General features: G+C 39.0%; 1 protein-coding gene across 1 annotated transcript in view; it reads right to left on the bottom strand.

Moving 5' to 3' along the window:
* Positions 1–14,011, bottom strand: part of LOC131198755 (calpain-13-like) — a 144,653-nt gene that overhangs the window by 55,623 nt on the left and 75,019 nt on the right. The window contains exons 9-12 of the mRNA XM_058184201.1: positions 11,102–11,176; positions 10,667–10,818; positions 8,866–9,006; positions 7,287–7,294 (exon numbers count right to left, since the gene is read on the bottom strand). Of these exons, the coding sequence (XP_058040184.1) occupies positions 7,287–7,294; positions 8,866–9,006; positions 10,667–10,818; positions 11,102–11,176 (376 nt within the window). The remainder of the gene's footprint in view (positions 1–7,286; positions 7,295–8,865; positions 9,007–10,666; positions 10,819–11,101; positions 11,177–14,011) is intronic.

Below are 14,011 nucleotides of genomic sequence, written 5' to 3'. Positions count from 1 at the left end.
AATGGCAGATAGGACAGCACTCCAGAGGGTCAATGTCATTGCCCAGGGGATCATTGGTTGTCCTCTCTGCTCTTCAGCTGCCTTAAGAAAGTTCAAAACATTCTTAAAGATCCATCTCATCCTGGGTACCCTTTTTTTGAACTATTACCATCTGGCAGATGGTATAGGATAATAAAAACAGGGACAAATAGGCTGTAAAACGGTTTCTATCCTAGGGCAATAACCATATTGAATTCTATGGTACAGTGCAATATTGGGTTTTCAATTTCAATTATATAGAATGTAAAGGATGTATGTTTGTGTTTTTATTTTTATAGTTATAATGTACACTGAAGACGGCATTTAGTTTCGTTGTACCATGTACAATGACAATAAAGTAAACTAACTAACATTGTACGAAAAAATGTAATTGATGTTTAAATATATATTATTGGAGAAAGATAAAGTATCATAAAGAGAGAATAGTACTATTTAAAGATAAAAAGGAGAATATGAAGAACCCCAGCAAGTGGGGGGGGAAGGAAATAAATACAAATTGGGAAAATAGTATTATATATAAAAGTAAAGGTTCCCCTCGCACATACGTACTAGTCGTTCCCAACTCTAGGGGGCGGTGCTCATCTCTGTTTCAAAGCCGAAGAGCCAGAACTGTCAGAAGATGTCTCTGTAGTCATGTGGCTGGCATGACTCAACACCAAAGGCGCACAGAACGCTGTTACCTTCCCACCAAAGGTGGTCCCTATTTTTCTACTTGCATTTTTACATGCTTTTGAACTGCTAGGTTGGCAGAAGCTGGGGCTAGTAACAGGAGCTCATCCCGTTACGCGGCACTAGGGATTTGAACCGCTGAACTGCCGACCTTTCGATTGACAAGCTCAGTGTCTTACCCACTAAGCCATCGCGTCCCAGTATTATATATATTGATATATAAATGAATATATTATAATGAGCATATTAAGGTGAGAAGTTGGAAGATAAAAACTATGTACATGCAATTGTATTATTATTGTCAGCAGTGTGTAAAAAATGTATTGACCCAGTCATTACACTGTCCACAAAATATGCTGGTTGTTAAAAGAAAACTGCAAATAAAATGTATACAAAAAAAAAAAAGACTTTATGCATGTAGTAGGAACATGATTGAGGTAAGAAGGCTGTTGGTAGCAATGAACCATAAAGGCCACTGCATGAAACATTATAGTCCAACCAGACAAACATGCAAACTTCAGTTGATACTGGAAGTGGCCAATATTATTCCTCTGGGGAGGGGATCTGTTCCAGTGACTGGAAGATCATTGTGGTAATTTTTGGCTTTTGCTAAAAAATACAGTTGCCTGGGATGTTAGGTGGCTCTTTAAATGCAAAATAGCGATGTTCAGTCTTGCAGAATTTTGATATGTTATAAAAATGAGTGATTTTCTATTATATTTTGTCTCTGTAATCTTGAAGAAGTTGGGAATTACAAATGGGTTGATGATGGAGCATAAGAAGAAGTATGTGAAGCTCAAAGAACAACACAATGTGAGATTATTCTTAGAATCATAGGACTTGAAGGGACCTTGGAGATCTGCTAGTCCACCCCATGCTTAAAGCAGGAGCCTTATGCCATCCTAAAGGTAAAGGTAAAGGTTCCCCTCGCACATACGTGCTAGTCGTTGCTGATTCTAGGGGGCGGTGCTCATCTCCGTTTCAAAGCCGAAGAGCCAGCGCTGTCCGAAGACGTCTCCATCTTTGTCTTCGAAGAAGAAGAAGCATTTGACTAGGATATGCCATCAAATAGTCAAATGCTATTCTGTTCCTGCACACGTTGCTATTCACTATGTTCATTTTTGCTCCCTTGGAGGTACCTGCTCCTGAAAATTTCTAAATATGAAATTGTAATTCTCTTCCTCTAATGTAGATGACAATCTAAAGCAGACCCATAGAGCATATCTTGAATCTACCTATGTGAAAGCTCTTTATAAGTGATGGGGAACTCAATTTTTGTGAGATTTTTGTTCTGCATGGACAAACCTTGCTTTTATGTGTACTGGATCTATACACATAAGTTATTGTTTATAATAATTCTCTTCTGTCACAGGACTTTCAAATAGCTTTCCTGATATTTTATTGTAGTAATCTTCCAACTAATAAAAATTGTAATTTAGTATAGGCTTGTTACAATGGTTTGGGGAGAAAAACTGAATTGGTCTGTAAACCTCAGTTGTAGCATATTATAAGAATGCTATGGGTAATGAAGATGCTTTTAAAAGATAGTACAGTAAAAATCTAATTAAAATCACACATTTTAAATTTGTGCTTAACTATAAATTAACTCAAATTAACTATATTTATTGTCCAATTAATAATTTAATGCTAATTACAGCTTCTTGGATCAGAGCCCATTTCTTATTCTCTGCAGGTTCTTTCTCTTTCTTGCAAACTTTCCTTTCTATCTAGAATCACATTGTTATATTTTAATATATTAGCACACAGAACAACATGAAAGTTTAATATTTCCCTTACTTCATTTCATATGCAAGGTTTCATTTCTACTGGTTCTTTGGTTGCTTAATTTCCTTATTAAGCGTGTTGTTTGCTTTCTCAAAATCTGGTTTAAAAGGAAGTCCCCTCTATTAGTTTTACAGTAGCTGTTTAAAAATATCTGTATGATTTAAGTAGCTTATTTTTAAAAACACTTTCATATCAACTTATAATTGAAATGTGAAGGGAAAAAAATCAGAGTTTGCCAAATTAAAATAAATCTTTATCAAATATATAAAGACATTAATCATTTAGGTAAGCAGAAATGAAAACTGTATTTGGGAACACAATGAAATTCTATCCAAATGAATGGATATCACTAATCCATTGCTAACTGCCAGTTAAAATATTTGTTGTTTGATCTATTTAGAAGAAAAACCAAAACAATGCAGCCAAAATTACATAAATCCTCCCTTCAGTAAAATTTTGGGCTTTTTGTCCTTTATGAATGACAAGTTTTATAATGTTATATTAAGGACTTGAATTTTTGTGTGTTTGGCGAAGTCTTGGGGTTGCAAATTACAAGCCCTGACCTATATTGACCACTAACCAGAAGGGGGCAGTGTAAGATACAAGAGATAGAGTGTTTTTAAATATATCTTTATTTATTTGTTAAATTTATATGCCACCTATCTCATTGTTGAAGCAACTCTGGGCCGCTTACAAAATGATAAAAGAATAAATATAAAACCAATTAAAATTTCTGTGAATTAAATAGAGATTAAAAACCAAGAGCACCAATGGTACAGAAGTGCAGTCTCCAAGTTTTAAGGCTCTTCTGGAAGGTCAGAAGGGTAGGGACAGATCTCACCTGTGGTAGCAGAATGTGCAAAAGGCTGGGGACCATAGTAGAAAAGACTCTTCTCCTAGACCTCCTCCCCAGTCAAACAGGGTCTGTAGCAAACGCCTTCTGCTAGAAAGAATAGGATGGGCAAATCCTATTGGGCCGAGATGGCTCTTCAGATATGTTGAATGAGTTAAGGATTTGCTCTGTGCCCCTATTTGTCTACTATTCTGCAGGCAGTTTATCCAAAAGATTGTTCATCCGAACTCATTTATTTTGGTATGCACAAAGCGTGCATGTTCTTAGCTTCTCCTGGGTAGGCTGTAGCTAGCTAAGTGCTTTGCCTATCTCTCTAATGTATTTCTTGTAAATAAATGCCCTTTCTGTAATACTTGTACCACCTGCTCCACTAATCCTTGCTAAAGTCAGATTCCTATTCCTAGAAATATTCGCAAGCACATGTAGAACAGTTCAACCTCCAAGAAAAGGGCAATTTATCTTTCCGAGAATCATATGAAGCCGAAATAACTACAAATTTGCAGCCAGCCTCACGGGCTAGGCTATAAAGATTTAATTCCGATCTGACTCTCTACAGGAGTTGCTATAAATGAGTTTAAACAACTGATACTCTCAAAATGAACAGTAGCTGAGTTTTTACTGGGTTTGCAAAATCAGGCAGGGCTACTCAGAAATAAGAGGAAGTATAAAGCACACAGAGGAGCGTCCTAAAGTCTGCGGAAGTAGATTAAAAGACTAAGGCAGAGAATATTTTTAGAGAATAGAGCATTGCCCCCTTCATTACAAATCTCTTCAGAGACTACTTCAGTGTGTAAGACTGCTGGTAGTGTTGGGAAGATGACTGTTAGAAATTGCTTTAGGATGGGGAGTAGCTAAAAGTTTCTCTCTCCTTCTCAACAATGCTTGCTGTCCATTTTGGGTGGATATAACCCCCTTCCTCCTGACAGGGGAAAAGCAATGAAAACCAAGCAGCTGGAAAGCAAAGACAAACAGGAAACCTTTAGGGCTGCTCTAAGTTTCAGAACAGTATTGGGGTTTTTAAATGATGCTTGAAGTGGATATATTTATTAGAAAGTTATTGCAATTAAATTTAAATGTTCTTTGCCGGACACAACATGAGAAAAGGGCAGTGGTGAAATCCAAATTTTTTACTACCAGTTCTGTGGGCGTGGCTTGGTGGACGTGATGTGGCTTGGTGGGCATGGCAGGGGAAGGATACTGCAAAATCTCCATTCCCTCCCCACTCCAGATGAAGGATACTGCAAAATACTCATTTCGTCTCCACTCCTGGGGGAAGGATATTGCAAAATCTCCATTCCCACCCCACTCTGGAGCCAGCCAGAGGTGGTATTTGCAGGTTCTCAAAATTTCCACTACCGGTTCTCCGGAACCTGTCAGAACCTGCTGGATTTCACCCCTGAAAAAGTGGTATCTTGCTTTAAACCAAACAGAAAAAAGACCAGAATCTATATAGGTCTTTGTTCAGTGACTGCCTCGGATAATATCCATTCACAGTCACAATGGTGATGAAAAAGGACCTTTGTGGTCAATCCTTCCATTTATCCTTCCATTTGAAGGTCCAAAAGACAAAATAAAGGTGAAGCAAAAGTTCATAAGCACAATCACAGTTTCACTTAGCAACTGCTTTGCTTAATGATTGAGCTGCTGCTCCTGATTGTGGTTGCTAAGCAAGGAGTAACTAGAAATCACAGCACCAATCCATATTTGACACCTTTACTTACCTTACCTCTTAACTTTGTCGGGATTTGACTGCTCGAAGAAAGCTGAATCCAAAACTTTGCATTATCCAATTTCCCCTTAGACAAAACATCTAAACAGTTTTGCCATGCTGTCTCAGCAAGACGGGGTAGCTTCTCATTGATGGGAATTCTTGCTTCATCACTCTTCCCTCCTCTAAGGTTTTGCCCACGCCCCACCCCTGCCTTTCCCCATTGAAAGAAGGAGGTTTGTTTTTTCCTTTCTCCATAATATTGTACAGCCCTGAGTCTTTCCCCACCTAAGATGGCGCCGACGAAGGCTGCCTCGGTGAAATGCTCTCTAATTGTTTCTTTATTTCTAATTGTTCTCTGTGACTCACTTCGGATTTCCTACTTACGAGACCATCTGCTAAAAATTAAGGAACATTTCTTTAAGGAGCAGCTTTCTTTAATCTCACCCCCGCCTGTCTTTACAAACACGGAGGAGATTCTAACACAGGAGGAGGCAATTCCCACGGAGCCATGGATTACTAAAAAAACCAAACGACGGAAACGAAGGAAAAGAGGTAAACGATCTGGGATCTTAAACAGATTAAGAAGTCGCATTAAAACTCCTCTGCCTTCAATTTTCCTAACAAATATACGCTCACTTGCAAATAAGATGGATGAAATACTCCTCTTAAACAAATACTATTCTGATTTTCGCAATTCAGCAGCCCTATGCTTCTCTGAAACCTGGTTAAATGAATCAATTGAAAATAGCAGCTTGAACATTCCAGGATTTCAAATTGAATGATCAGACAGGATTCCAGAAACATCTGGTAAAAAGAAAGGAGGAGGCTTATGCCTATATATTAATACAACCTGGTGTCAAGATTTTAACATAATTTACAAATTCTGTGACAACAATTTAGAGACTCTAATTATCAACTGCAAACCTTACTATTCGCCTCGTGAATTTTCCTCATTTCTTCTAATTGCTGTTTATGTCCCACCACAAGCCTGTGTAAACAAGGCATTACGAACTCTAGCTGACCAAATCATGGAGGCTGAAGCCAAACACCCTGATTCACTGGCCATTGTTTTGGGAGATCTAAACAAGGCAAACTTAAGGAAAGAACTACCAAAATACTTTCAGCATGTCAATTGTCCCACCAGAGGCAAGAATACTCTAGACCACTGCTACACAACACTAAAAGATGCCTATCGGTCTTTACCACGTGCAGCTGTAGGACACTCTGATCATTGCATGATTCACCTTGTACCTGCTTACAGGCAAAGACTTAAAGCCATAAAACCAATAATTAAATCAGTGAAAACCTGGACGGAGGAATCAGAATTAAAGCTACAGGCATGTTTTGACTGCACTGATTGGAATATTTTTAAAGATACCTCTGCAGACCTGGATGAACTCACAGATACTGTAACATCATATGTCAGCTTCTGTGAAGACCTATGTGTACCTACAAGGAACTTGCGAATACACAGTAACAACAAACCTTGGTTTACACCTAAACTTAAGCAGCTACGACATTCCAAAGAGGAAGCCTACAGAAAAGGTGATAAAATGCTGTACAATCAGGCCAGAAATGCACTAACAAGGGAGATCAGAGCAGCAAAAAGAAGCTACTCTGAAAAGCTAAAGAATCAGTTTTCAGCAAATGAACCAGCAAACATGTGGAAAACTCTTAAAAATATCACCGGCTATGGCAAACCTCCTTCCCAGGCTGAAGGTAATCAACAACTGGCAGATGACCTGAATGAGTTTTACTGCAGGTTTGAAAGGAAACTACAGCCACCTATCTCCACAACCCCCATCTCAGACACACCAACAACAGCCAAGCCTCCTACAACTGACCCCATTTCATTGGGTTCACAACCCCTAGTGATCACAGAAAAGGAAGTGCAGGACCTATTTCACAGACAAAAGCCAGGAAAAGCTCCAGGCCCAGACAAGATAACTCCTTCTTGCTTAAAAGTCTGTGCTGACCAATTGGCCCCATCTTCACCCATATTTTCAATAAATCACTAGAGATGTGTTATGTTCCTTCTTGCTTCAAACGCTCTACCATCATCCCAGTGCCGAAGAAGCCCACCATCAAGGAACTGAATGACTACAGACCAGTTGCTCTAACATCTGTAGTCATGAAAACCTTTGAAAGGCTAGTGCTTTCCTACCTGAAAACCATCACGGATCCGCTGTTAGACCCCTTGCAATTTGCATACCGAGCAAATAGATCAACAGATGATGCTGTTAATATGGCTCTGCACTACATCCTACAACATCTTGAGTCTCCAAAGACCTATGCAAGGGTCCTTTTTGTAGACTTTAGTTCAGCATTCAATACCATCATTCCAGACATTCTTCTAACTAAGCTAAACCAGCTACAGGTACCGGAACAGACTTGTAAGTGGATCACAAGCTTCCTAACAAACAGGAAGCAGCAGGTGAAGCTAAGCAAGATCACATCAAATACCTGTACAATTAGCACAGGGGCCCCCCAAGGCTGTGTGCTCTCCCCACTTCTCTTCTCTCTGTATACCAATGACTGCATCTCTAATGATCCATCTGTTAAGCTACTGAAGTTCGCAGATGACACAACAGTGATTGGTCTCATTCGAGACAATGACGAATCCACATATAGACGAGAGGTCAAAAGATTAGCCTTGTGGTGCAACCAAAACAATCTGGAACTGAACACACTCAAAACCGTAGAAATGGTGGTAGACTTTAGGAAAAACCCTTCCATACTTCCACCTCTCACAATACTTGACAACACAGTATCAACAGTAGAAACCTTCAAATTTCTGGGTTCTATCATATCGCAAGATCTCAAATGGACAGCTAACATCAAAAACATCATTAAAAAAGGACAACAAAGAATGGTCTTTCTGCGCCAACTCAGTAAGCTCAAACTGCCCAAGGAGCTGCTGATCCAATTCTACAGAGGAATTATTGAGTCTGTCATTTGCACCTCTATAACTGTCTGGTTCGGTTCTGCAACCCAACAAGAAAAACACAGACTTCAGAGGATAATTAGAACTGCAGAAAAAATAATTGCTACCAACCTGCCTTCCATTGAGGACCTGTATACTGCACGAATCAAGAAGAGGGCCGTGAAAATATTTGCAGATCCCTCGCATCCTGGACATAAACTGTTTCAACTCCTACCCTCAAAACGACGCTATAGAGCACTGCACACCAGAACAACTAGACACAAGAACAGTTTTTCCCCGAAGGCCATCACTCTGCTAAATAAATAATTCCCTCAACACTGTCAGACTATTTACTGAATCTGCACTACTATTAATCGTTTCATAGTTCCCATCACCAATCTCTTTCCACTTATGACTGTATGACTATAACTTGTTGCTGGCAATCCTTATGATTTATATTGATATATTGACCATCAATTGTGTTGTAAATGTTGTACCTTGATGAACGTATCTTTTCTTTTATGTACACTGAGAGCATATGCACCAAGACAAATTCCTTGTGTGTCCAATCACACTTGGCCAATAAAAATTCTATTCTATTCTGTTCTATTCTATTCTATTCTATTCTATTCTATTCTATTCTATTCTATTCTATTCTATTCTATTCTATTCTATTCTATTCTATTCTTTAGCTGGCAAGAAGCCAGAAGAGGGTTTTGCATAAGAGTGTATGCACAGAAGTCTTTTCTGGCATAAATAATAAGTGATCGATGAGTCTTCAAAAATGGCAAAACGTCTCCTCCTCATTCAGCCAGGTGAATTGTGTCACTTTCATGGCCCAAATGTGCCATGGGGACAGTGTTTCACACTTCTAATTGCTCTTACTCACCTTTTTTAGCTGGAAACCTATATGTACCAGCATCCGTGAGGTATTTGCAGGTCTTTGCATCAATGCTACTACAACGTTGTATTTAGTCATAAGCTCTGGAACTTTGATGAAATATTGATGATTTCTTGAAAGAGCACCTATTGTGGATTAACAGACAGGATAGCACGACTCAGACTTGATTAAGACCTTCTTTCACTTTCATTCTCATTCTCATCTCTCTCTCACACACACACAATCTTTAGATACAGGCAAGTGGATCTAATATCTTCCAATAGTTATTTAGCTCTAGAACAGGGGTGTCAAACTTGAGTTTGAGTTTTCATTGAGGGCTGCATCAGGGTTGTGTTTGACCTTGGTGGGGGGTTGGGGTGTTTGTGGCCAGGGTGGGAATGGCCAGCTCAGTGTCACTCATGTCGGGTGGGGGGCGGGCGCTATTGCAGCCCAAACATTCTGCCAGCAAAAACGGGCTCCTCAGCTCTGTTTTCAGCTGTGATGGCCTCCTGCAACCCTCTGCCAGTGAAAATGGAGCTTGGGACTCCCAAGGTCCATATTGGTGGCAGAGGCACTGTGTGCCACTCCTTGCTGTTTCCAGCCCTCCACCTCCCGCGGGCCAGATCTAAGCACCCTGCAGGCTGGATTCGGCCCCTGGGTCTTGAGTTTGATACCCATGCTCTAGAGGGTCACTACCCAATGCTATCGGAGAAGATAAGGAATTCCATTAGTAGTTACAAATCTGAGAACTTCTCAGACCCATTTATATAAGAATAATGCCATTTTATCTAGGACAATTCTTTGTTAGAAGGAGCTTTGATTATTGAGCATCATGGAAATATATTCTGATATAATGCAGCCACAATATGCCTTTGAACAGTTAACATTCCTGAAATAAAGCGTGCAACTCTCAGTATCCTTTGCCAAAGAATAGTGACACAGAAAACTGCCAGATAAAGGTAAAGGTTCCCCTCGCACATATGTGCTAGTCATTCCTGACTCTAGGGGGCGGTGCTCATCTCCATTTCAAAGCCGAAGAGCCAGCGTTGTCCGAAGACATCTCCGTGGTCATGTGGCCAGCATAACTAAATGCCAAAGGTGCATGGAATGCCATTACCTTACCACCAAAGTCGTCCCTATTTTTCTACTTGCATTTTTTACATGCTTTCGAACTGCTAGGTTGACAGAAGCTGGGATAAGTTTCAAATCCAGGTAGTTTTCATTGAATGTCCATCCGTTCAGGGATAGTTCAAAATTATGACAGCATTGAACGAGAGATACTTTTACCACGGATCCTTGTAGCTGTTGCAGTGCCCCTGTGGTCACATGATCATGATTTGGGCATTCATCAACCAATTTGCAATCACAACATTGCAGCACTCTGCAGTCATATGATCATTATTTGTAACCTTTACATGGCCTCCAATGAGCAAAGCCAATGGGGAACCTGGCAGGAGATTGCAAATGGCAATCACATAACTGTGGGACACTGTGACCATATGGGAGTCATCTAATATTGGCAGCTGAGACTGTTGCAACTACCATCATAAGTTGGCACGGTCATGGATGCCGTGTTTTACAATCACATTGCTTATTATTAAGAGTTTCCATTCCCAGTTACTGTCAGCAAAATTGGATTACCTGTAATCTGAATAAAAACTCAAGAGATACTACACATGTCTATTACATACAGAGCACAAAGTTACCCATCTCCAGATTTGCAATGTAACTAGAATATTGTTAAATATGATACTCCTGTGAAAATGGTTTAGGTAGGATATCAACTTATTACCTCAGGCTACTTACTTTGAAGATTGCTCCCTTCTGGAGATAATTGGTTGAAATATGAAACCAAAGACCAAGACGTATTGCTTTTCGTACCAAAATCCAGGAATGTGGGCAAGTTATTGCAAACAGACAGGAATGAAAAATTGTCTTTCAAATCTTCAAATGATATCCTGAGAAAACAGAATGTGGATTTGGGCTGAAAACAAATTACCATTTCTAGTGTACATTTGCAATTTTTAGAAGACTAAAAATTTCCCAGTATGCAAGTATCTATGTAGAGAGAATAAAGATAGATAGATAGAGAGGGAGGGAGGGAGGGAGGGAGGGAGAGGGAGAGGGAGAGAGAGAGAGAGAGAGATTTGGAGATGGAGATGGAGATGGAGATACCGTAGAGAGATATGCAATTTAACATAGAGAAATTCCCCAAAGCCTATTTCATAAATGTGATAATACCAGAATTCGCCATCAGCTCTGTTCACATATAATTTGTCCTTGAATGATTGAGGGACTTGATCCCACTCCTCAGAACTGTAAAAGAGATCAAAATCATGTATCACTTGAAAGATACCAATAGCCTTGCCATTGTAACGCTAGCTTATAGACCTTTTCATGCATAAACCTCCACACTGAGGATTCACATCAAAAGGTTGAAGTTCAAATGGTGGAGAATTACACCAAAGAAAAGGCCCTCCTCCAAGTGTGCATTTCATTTTGGATGCCTTTTACGCAGAAAGATTAATTTGTTCAATATATTTTGTAGTAACGTTTTCATCTGCCCATGAGCTTGGCCTGTGTTACTATAGAGTTTGTGGAATTCTTCTCATTACTGGATTCAGTTTGCTTCATTCGGCTGCTTCTAATGCTAGTGTGACCTTTGCAACAAAATTGCAAGGATAATTACAAGGGAAGAGAGTTTTTCTCTAATGAGATAGTCAGCTTTCCACGACAAAACCCAGGAAGTGAATAAAATAGTTCCTGGAAAATAGAGCTGATGCAAATACATCCTAAACAATTGTTCCAAGCAATAGAATTGAAAACAGTGCCCCTGTTCCATTCGTTCCCCATTGTGATGATTTCTGCAAATCATGTAGTAAAGTTGCAAAGAATCATTTTATCATGACAACAAATATAGGTAGGTAGTGCTCTTTACAGCAGTTTCCTCCCATTTCTTGAAAGAATGCATGGACCTCTCCTGTCCTTTATTGTTACACATAGTCCTCAAGTTACAACAGCAATTGGGAGCAGAATTTCAATTGCTAAGAGACATGTAAATAAAGCTCAATGTCACATGAAACCACCACTTAGCAGTGGAAATCGTGGAAATCCCAGTTGCCATTGTAACAAGATTGTGAGGGTTGTTAAACAGAAACAGTGATGTGACTATACTGTATCTTCATACCAACATTCTGATTTAGCCACTGAGGACTGGTGTGCAACTGAACAGGAAAAATACCACTGAAAAAGAAGCTTGACGCAAATCCCTATGCTATCTTATTAAGCATGTTGAATCTCTGATTATCTGTGATTCACAATAGGTAGAGAGGATTGAAGAAACCTACTACTGATTTACATGTGTTTTACATGTGTCCGTGGATGAAAGTCAACCCAAAAAAAAATGACAGGACCCAAAGATACAATATAGCTGTACAATTCTCAATATAGAATTTTGGAATTGAAAAACGAAGAAGTAACTTTCAGATGTATTTTGAAACTCTTGCTATTGAACTAAGAAACTCAAAATCCAGACTGAAACTCAGAGGGAGTGATTTTTAAAAACCTAACATTTACTTTATTTAACGAAAAGAAGGACTAGGGGAGACATGATAGCAATGTTCCAATATCTCAGGGGTTGCCACAAAGAAGAAGGAGTCAAACTATTCTCCAAAGCACCTGAGGGTAGGACAAGAAGCAATGGGTGGAAACTAATCAAGGAGAGAAGCAACCTAGAACTAAGGAGAAATTTCCTGACAGTTAGAACAATTAACCAATGGAACAACTTGCCTGCAGAAGTTGTGAATGCTCCAACACTGGAAATTTTTAAGAAAATGTTGGATAACCATTTGTCTGAAATGGTGTAGGGTTTCCTGACTGGGCAGGGGGTTGGACTAGAAGACCTCCAAGGTCCCTTCCAACTCTGTTGTTGTTGTTGTTGTTGTTGTTATTATTATTATTATTATTATTATTATTATTATTATTATTATTATTATTATTATTATTATTATTACTTATGCAGGTCACTCATTGGCTTGTCACTGAACTGGAATTGCTGGGAATAAAAGTTTACCATCATCTTGAGCTGAGGATATGCTTGGAATGCAGGTCAGGTTCAATTAAGGTCAACCTCAATGTTCTCATTGGTTAAAGTATAGTCTTGGATGGCCTCTTTATTAAGAAAATAATTCTTTCCATCTCTGACTTCTGATATTACCTCTCAGCAAACTCATTACAGGGAATTAGCTATCTAACTGTGTTAATTCCCAGGCTGCAATTTTATAATTAAGTGATAATTGTATTGTCTGCTTAGCATGCACTAGGCATGAATCAATAATTGTATTGATTCACACAACTTAAGGCTGCTTCACCAAAATTTCAACTGAATCCAAATTAAGCGTTAATTTTTTGAACACAGAAAAACTGTAAATGTTAGTTGCATTCCAACAAGTTTTTCAAGGAAATTTTATTTCTTGATGCTTTTCAGCAAGAATTCTGTTAACAGCACCAATAGAAAAGAAGCTGTAAAAATATAGCATTGCTCCCAATCTTAACACCAGAAAATGGTCCATGTTATCTAATATGATCATTCTCCGTTTTTGGCATAGAGTACTAGTGAAAAAGCACAAACTGTTATGATTTTTTTCACTGATGTTAATAAAACTATGCAAAATTATTCCCATGGAAAGCAATGAGGTTTTGTTTTGTTTTTTGTCTTGCTTTTTCTTGTTTTTTGTTTTTTTTTATTGAACCTAGGGTAATTCTAGTAAATTGTTTCTAAATGTGATGAAAAAAAAAATACTATACAATGTCTGAAATTAGGAACCAGATGATAACCTGCCAAAATTGAATAGCTGGCAAGGCTAAAGAGAGCTATTTCAGTTTCTCCAAGCTATAATTTTGCAAATGATTTTAGCAGCCGAGATAGACTATTTACTACCGTGGCAGGTTGCAATGTTGGTTTCCTTTCCTCCCACATTTTTAACTTATATTTATAAATAATAGATCTCCTACTGTCTGTGGTCTTGCTGGCAGCAATAAGCAGCTGTCACAACGCTTTTCCTGGCACCTCCTACTGTTCCCTTGCCAGAGATGGTGATGGTGGTAGTGGCAACAACAGTGGATCTCTGTTTCTACAACTGCTTTCCAAGC

Source organism: Ahaetulla prasina, chromosome 1, assembly GCF_028640845.1.
Source record: "Ahaetulla prasina isolate Xishuangbanna chromosome 1, ASM2864084v1, whole genome shotgun sequence".
Lineage (NCBI taxonomy): Eukaryota > Metazoa > Chordata > Lepidosauria > Squamata > Colubridae > Ahaetulla > Ahaetulla prasina.
Note: the sequence above shows the minus strand (reverse complement) of the source record. Positions and strands in the feature narration are given on the sequence as shown.